General features: G+C 54.0%; 1 protein-coding gene across 1 annotated transcript; it reads left to right on the plus strand.

The window, feature by feature from the left end:
• The first annotated feature begins 900 nt into the window (after positions 1 to 900).
• SCAMP5 (secretory carrier membrane protein 5) lies at positions 901 to 5,331 on the plus strand. The gene is made up of 6 exons (XM_010293250.1): positions 901 to 967; positions 1,274 to 1,402; positions 3,453 to 3,609; positions 4,362 to 4,463; positions 4,681 to 4,798; positions 4,902 to 5,331. The coding sequence occupies exons 1-6, from the start codon at positions 961 to 963 to the stop codon at positions 5,094 to 5,096; spliced, it is 708 nt and encodes a 235-aa protein (XP_010291552.1). The 5' UTR covers positions 901 to 960; the 3' UTR covers positions 5,097 to 5,331.
• The last annotated feature ends 1,113 nt before the right edge of the window (positions 5,332 to 6,444 follow it).

Here is a 6,444-nt window from a genome sequence, read left to right on the forward strand (position 1 = left end):
CCACCGCCGGGACCCCAAGTCATGAGAAACGTGTTCGCTGCTGCCGTGAGATAGCCTGGGCCAGGGCAAAACCTGCAGGCAGCGTCCGGCAGAGGCGTGCGGGCAGGTGGGGGTTATGTGGACTGGCCATCTTCACGCTTACAATTAAACCCTCAGCTCTTAATTTTTGCTTTAATTTTGTTAAATTTTCATCGCTGGGACAGGGCTGAGCATGACATGGTCGGGGATGGTCCTGGGATGCTGAGCTCCCCCTTCTCCCACCTGCAAGATACCCCACAAGGTGCCAAATGACATGAGTAATCGTTAAGCCAGCACTCGAGTGACTCATTAGTGACAATCACCACTGATTTATTTTTTTTCCAGCTGATACTTTCAGCTGATTTTCCCTGCTCCCTTTTGGCCTGGTTTCTAGCTTGTGCTTGCAGAGGATGTGCTGGGAGCTGCGATGCCGTCAGGTAGTTCCCTGTGCAGGAGCAGAGGCTCTTTGCAAAAAGAAAAATAAAAAAAAATAAAAGAAAATAGGGTTTCGGGCCAGGTAATGAACTGGAGGATTTCAGACTGCCCACAGCTGCATCCCTCCCATCCAGCCCTGCCCCTCTCCTGGGAGCTGCATGTAGGTCAGTCGGGAGTGGGAGGTTAAGCCCCACATCGCTGGATCTTCTCTTAATCTTCCGCCTTAACTGGTGCGTAAGCCTTGGGCCGTAGGAGCCGGGATTTATTCTGCTGCCAGCCAGGTGCCGGCGGTAAGCCTGGACATGTGAATACTGGAGGGGAAGATGTCTGTGTCAATAAAGCAAACTGCCCTGTTGCAGTGCTGTCCTTGAGCTATTTTGGAGCTGTGGGGAGGCACCCGACCACTTCACATTGCTTTTTCTTCTCGTTTTCCTCCAGCTTTGGTAAAGCTCCCAGGTTTTTCCCCCTACTTTTCCTGTGGAACGGAGAGGCTGAGTGTGTGCCAGCATGGCAGGTACGCGGGGGTCTCTGGTGGGGTTGCCCCTCGCCTCTGAAGCCCATTTGGGGCTTTACTGGCCATAATGCCACCTCATTAGTCCCCAGTGGGGTTGCGGGTGTCTGTGCTTGCAGGATCCACATGGTCATTGAGGGCTAAATTTGTCTTGATGCTTGTGAGTGGGTTGGTGGCAGTTACAAGGGGAAATCCTTAATTCTTGTGTGAAACTCATCAATTCTTGGGGCCAAATGACACTAATTAGGAAGACTGATTTGCATCCAGCTTCTGTGCAGTGCCCAATGCCGGTGAAACTTATTATTGCAGAAAAAGTCAACAACTTCCCTCCCCTGCCGAGGTTCATCCCCTTGAAGCCATGTTTCTACCAGGACTTTGATGCGGAGATCCCGCCGCAGCACCGTACCATGGCCAAGCGGCTTTACTACCTCTGGATGCGTGAGTCGCTGGGCGGGGAGAAGCTTGGGTGGGTTTGTGTTTGCCTCTCCGGAGGCTGCTCCTCTGGAAGTCACTGGCTGAAAGAGCAGAGCAAGGTCAGGGGAAGTCCTTCTGCCCCTCCAAGCCTTGGTGTCTCCTCTTAAACCTGCTGGGGATGGGACAGGGGCTGCAGTATCGTTGGGTTTTGAGCCCTTCCAGCCTCCAGGATGGGAGGTGTGGTGCTGGCTTAGCGTCTGAGGGCCGTTGGTGGTGACCTTGACGTCCCGCTGGAGTCTGCTGCGAGGAGGAGACGGCCCAGCACCCATGCGTCCTTCTGCCGAGGGATTTACTCCCCTCTCCGTCTCGCTTGGCTGCTCGCCCCGCCGGAGAGCCACCAAGCCTCCGCGGGCTTTCTTTGGCAGCTGGGCTGGGGAAGGGCTTTCTGTGCCGCCCCAAGCTCCTCCCAAGCCCTTTGGCAGCAGCCTGAGGCCGAGATGCTGCTTGGACTGGAGGGCCAGGGTGCCTGCTCCCCGAAACAGGGGAGCGCGGGGCTTCCCCCAAAGCTGGGTCTTGCCTGTTCCTCTTGCATGCCTCTGTGTGCCGTGCTGTGCTAACAGAGCCGTCACTGTCTTCTAACTCTTCAAACTAGCCCGGATCTCTCTTCCTTACCAGCCCCAGGCAGGCAGAAGAGCTGGAGGGACACAGGTTGCACCCTGACGTACGTGGAAACGTGTGTGCGCAGCACGGGGCAAGCTGGCACCATCGTTTGATTTCTTTTTAGAAGAACTGAGTTCCTTAATCGGGCACTTTCCCTGAACTTTGGAAGCATATCAGAGCCCGGGGAGTGTCCTGTGCTTCAGAGGCAGGTTATGAGGAGCTGAGCTGGCACTGGAGAGGTTGGGCGTTTCTGTTTTCGGCATGGCGCCAGGCCGGCACCCCTGGGGCGGTGCCTTGCTTCGGCTTTTGGGCACCGCGTGCCATTGGGAAAGTGACCCAAGGGGAACCTCCCCCATTATGTCAGGAGGGTTAGCGTGGCTTTTTTATGAAGGGGGAGGAAAAAAGAAGTTATGCTTCCCTGGAGAAGCTGTCTTGGGGGCGTTAAATCCCCTCCCCATCTCAATCTGGTTGTCCTTGCTCTGCTTAATTTAATAGAGCTCGGTTCTTGCTCCAGCTTCTCCCACAGCACAAGCACCAGCTCTCTGAGCCAGTCGCCTGTCTGTTGGTTTCTGTCGCTGGAGCTCCTCTCTGGATCGTTTTCTCCCCAGCTCCCCCGCAAACACCCAGCCAGATGCAAGCGCGGAGAGGCTGAAAGGTCCCCTCGGTGTCCTTGGGGGCTCTGGGGAGCAGCGGGCGCCCGGTCAGCCTGGCTGGCCGAGCTCCCTTTCTTGCCAGCTGCCTCTCTCTTGCAGGCGGCAGTGGGAGGGTTTTGATTCTCGTCGGAATAATGAATCATTCTCAAAAATCGGAGGCGTCAGAATGCAGATGAGCCTTCTCTGCTTTGTCCTGTGTCTGCTAAGCTGGGCTTCATAGTAATAGCCCTTGTATCGCTTGACCCTGAGCAGGGGTGGGAGAAGCAAACACGCCGCCCCAGTGAACCGGCGAGGCAGGGGCCGGGAGTTCAGAACTTCAGCTCTCAGCTCAGGGAACTCTTGCACAAGTTCTTTCAGTCAAACTGTAGCTAGAGGCGAGGGAAAAAGCTTCAGTTCGATTCCTTCGGTTTCCTTCTGTCGGTGCCAACGTGCCCTGGCTCACTGGCAGCGGGAGGATACGGCTCTTCCCTGTCCTCACAGCCCAACAAGCCCTGAGCCTGCTTAAGATTTTACAACTCTGAGCAATATATACATATATATATATTTTTTTTTCCCCCTCTTGCTCCTCAGCTGAGGTTAGACCCCCTTTGGCTGAGGATACTCCCCAGACTCAGCCAGCTTAATGAAGCTAAATCCAGCTGGGGTAACACGCTGCCGGAGGTCAGCCCCGCACGGGTGTCCCTGGGGTCGGGGTCTTTCGTATCGCACTGATGTCCTTGCGTACGCGCTACTGTGCTCCCTCTGTGTGTGTGTGTTTGCAGTGAACAGCATCACCTTGGCAGTGAATCTCGTTGGCTGCCTCGCATGGCTGATTGGAGGCGGTGGAGCTGTTAATTTTGGACTGGCAATTCTCTGGCTCATTCTCTTTACGCCCTGCTCCTATGTCTGCTGGTTTAGACCTATTTACAAAGCTTTCAAGTAAGTGGTCACACCTGAGCCTGGCTTCTCATGGTCGGGTTTTTTGTGTTTGTTTTCCTTCCTAAATGGTTAGCACTTAGCCTGGAGGCCTTGCCTAAATATTTGAGGGAATTTCTGCTGTTTCGGTCCAGCCCTTTAGCTTTACTTTCTAACCTTCAAACCAAAGGTGTTTGGGATTTCCCGAGGGCCAAAACCCCAACCGTGTGATATAAAGACACCCTACGTGTGGCTCTGCACGGCGTCAGGCGGAGTGGTGAGGACGCAGTTGCGGTGCCAACTTCCCCTTCCCTCCCGCCCATCCTTGAGGCTTCTTTTATATTTTTCCACGAGCCCTCGAGGTGCTTGTATTGATTTTCCACGCTGCTGAGGTCAATCCCCGGTGCGTTATACCCGAATCTAGAAAACTGGGGGTGTATTTCTTCCCCATGCGGGAAGGTTGAATCGGATGGTGGGGCGGTGTGAGCTGAGAGCCATGTCCGAACACGGATGCCCTCTCGCCTGATGCGCTGAGCTGACTGAGCCATGGGAAGAGTCTGACGCCCCGTGGCTTTCCTGGGTGCCCCTTTCACCACCTTCAGCCTCTCGCAGTTTCTCCCTTGCCTGTAGTTTTGCTCCGGTGCCTGTTGTCTGCAGGCAGCTCCGCTTCTCACCGCCCTCTCGCTAAACCACAGCTGCTTCTGCCCCAAAAGAGACGTGGGGGCATCTCCCTTCCCTCGCAATGCAGCCTGGAGTGACCGAGCCTTCTCTTACAGGACAGACAGTTCCTTCAGCTTCATGGCTTTCTTCTTCACCTTCATGGCCCAGCTGGTGATCAGCATTATCCAGGCAGTGGGAATCCCTGGCTGGGGCGTCTGGTAAGGAAGATGCTGCTCTCGGGGTGGGTGCAAGGACAGTCACTGTTGCACTGGTGCTGTGGTGTCTTGGTGTTTTAACATCCGTAGTGCTTCAGTAGCTTCTCTCCTTGGGGAAGATTTGGTTTGAGGAGCTGGGAGGGCTGTAGGGGCGGGATGCCGGGAGGCTGCAGTGCGCAGAGCCAGCCGCCTGAACGGGCCGCTTGTTTTGATCTTGCAGCGGCTGGATTGCAGCGATTTCCTTCTTCGGGACCAACGTGGGGTCGGCCGTGGTGATGCTGATCCCCACCGTCCTGTTCACGGGGATGGCAGTCTTCTCCTTCATCGCTCTCACTATGGTACGGGAGGAGAGGCGGGTGAGCCTTTCCAGCTACCCTGGAGTGTCAGCGCAAGCTGCAGTCGCTCAACGCCGCTGGATTTTCTCTTTCCAACCCGCTACAGGTGCATAAATTTTACCGGGGGAGCGGCGGGAGCTTCAGCAAAGCCCAGGAGGAATGGACCACGGGGGCGTGGAAGAACCCCCACGTCCAGCAGGCAGCACAGAGCGCGGCGATGGGGGCGGCGCAGGGGGCCATGATGCAGCACGAGACGCAGTACTCGGCCACCCCGAACTACACCTACTCCAACGAGATGTGAGCAGCGGGACTCTGTCCTCGGGCGAAAGATCTGGGGGGAAGGGAGGAGGAGGAGGAAGGAGGCTGAGCCGAGTTTCTGCAGCTATTTCAGAAAGTCGGAGTGTACTATAACAGTTCTTCTTTTCCCGTTCTTTGTAACAAGATCGTTTTGGATTTTTTTTTTTCCTCCCCGTTACTGTCTTATCTCTTCTTTTCTCTTTCATTTTTTCTTTTTGAAGAGGCTGTGAGTTGACCTGCAGGGCTCTTGTTGTGTGTGGTAGTAAGTGTATGTTCACGTGTCTTCTTTTTCCCTGTGAAATAGTGTATGGTGGTGATTTTTTAATTACTGTGGTGATAGGTGTACGTTAGAGCTACATCAGCCAAAAGCCCTTCCCCTTCCCTTCCCCTCCCCCCCGCCAAAAAAAAAGTGAAAGATAAAAATAGAAACCAGCACCCATCTACCCTCTTGGAATAAGCCCTGAACCACAGGTTTCCAATGTATGTGAGTTTTCTCTTTCAGTTGGTAGTGTCCAGCCACTTGCCACTGTCTCAGCAAGGGCAAGCAATCCTGGGAATTCTCCTCTTCTTTTGCTTTTTAACTAGCAGGTGGCTGGCTGATTTAGCATTAAAAAAAAAAAAAAAAAGAGGAAAAGAAAAACAAAGAAACTCTAAATCCTGCTGTTGATATGCTGGAAACCAAGAGATTCCTAATCTACACCCTGGCTCAGGATCTACAACTTCTCTCAGTGTGTGGTGTTGTAAATGAGTAGTTCACATTTTGACGTGGAAGACCAGTATTCGTGCGTGACTGTGGGCAGGAGCCCCGGCGCACTGCGTGTGTGTGCGTGCGTGCGTGTTGGGGAGCGAGGACAGGTTTTCCCTGCGGGATACAACCGTCCCGTTCCAGATTCTGCATCCTGAGTCTGTTTTTTTAAAGGCTTCTATTTTGAAAATCGGCAGAATGTTTCTCAGAGGACCTATTCTTGGGTAAGGCTCCGGGTCAAATCTTGCCACCACGTGTGCAAGCACGTACAACCAGCCTCACTGACCATGTAAATAGCGAGGCCAAGATTTGTCCCTGTTAGCTTTTGTGGCGTGCACTAATTTAAGGCTCTTAAGGAAAACTCCAGGCTGGTGGGAAAGATTCCCGCTCACTTGCGCTTCTAAACAGCACAGCGAAATGTGGCCATGGTGCAGAAATCCCTGTTCCCATCAGCCCTGAATCCCTGCCTGGTTAGGGGAGGTTGGGCTTTAAATAATCATCTTGCACTTTAGCAGGAAGCGGCTGAGCTCAGACTAACACTTCTTGGGCTGTGGCAGCCAGGGAGGGTGACTGGCAGACCCTGGAAAAGATCGGTTCGTAAATGGGA

Source organism: Phaethon lepturus, unplaced genomic scaffold (assembly GCF_000687285.1).
Source record: "Phaethon lepturus isolate BGI_N335 unplaced genomic scaffold, ASM68728v1 scaffold41828, whole genome shotgun sequence".
Lineage (NCBI taxonomy): Eukaryota > Metazoa > Chordata > Aves > Phaethontiformes > Phaethontidae > Phaethon > Phaethon lepturus.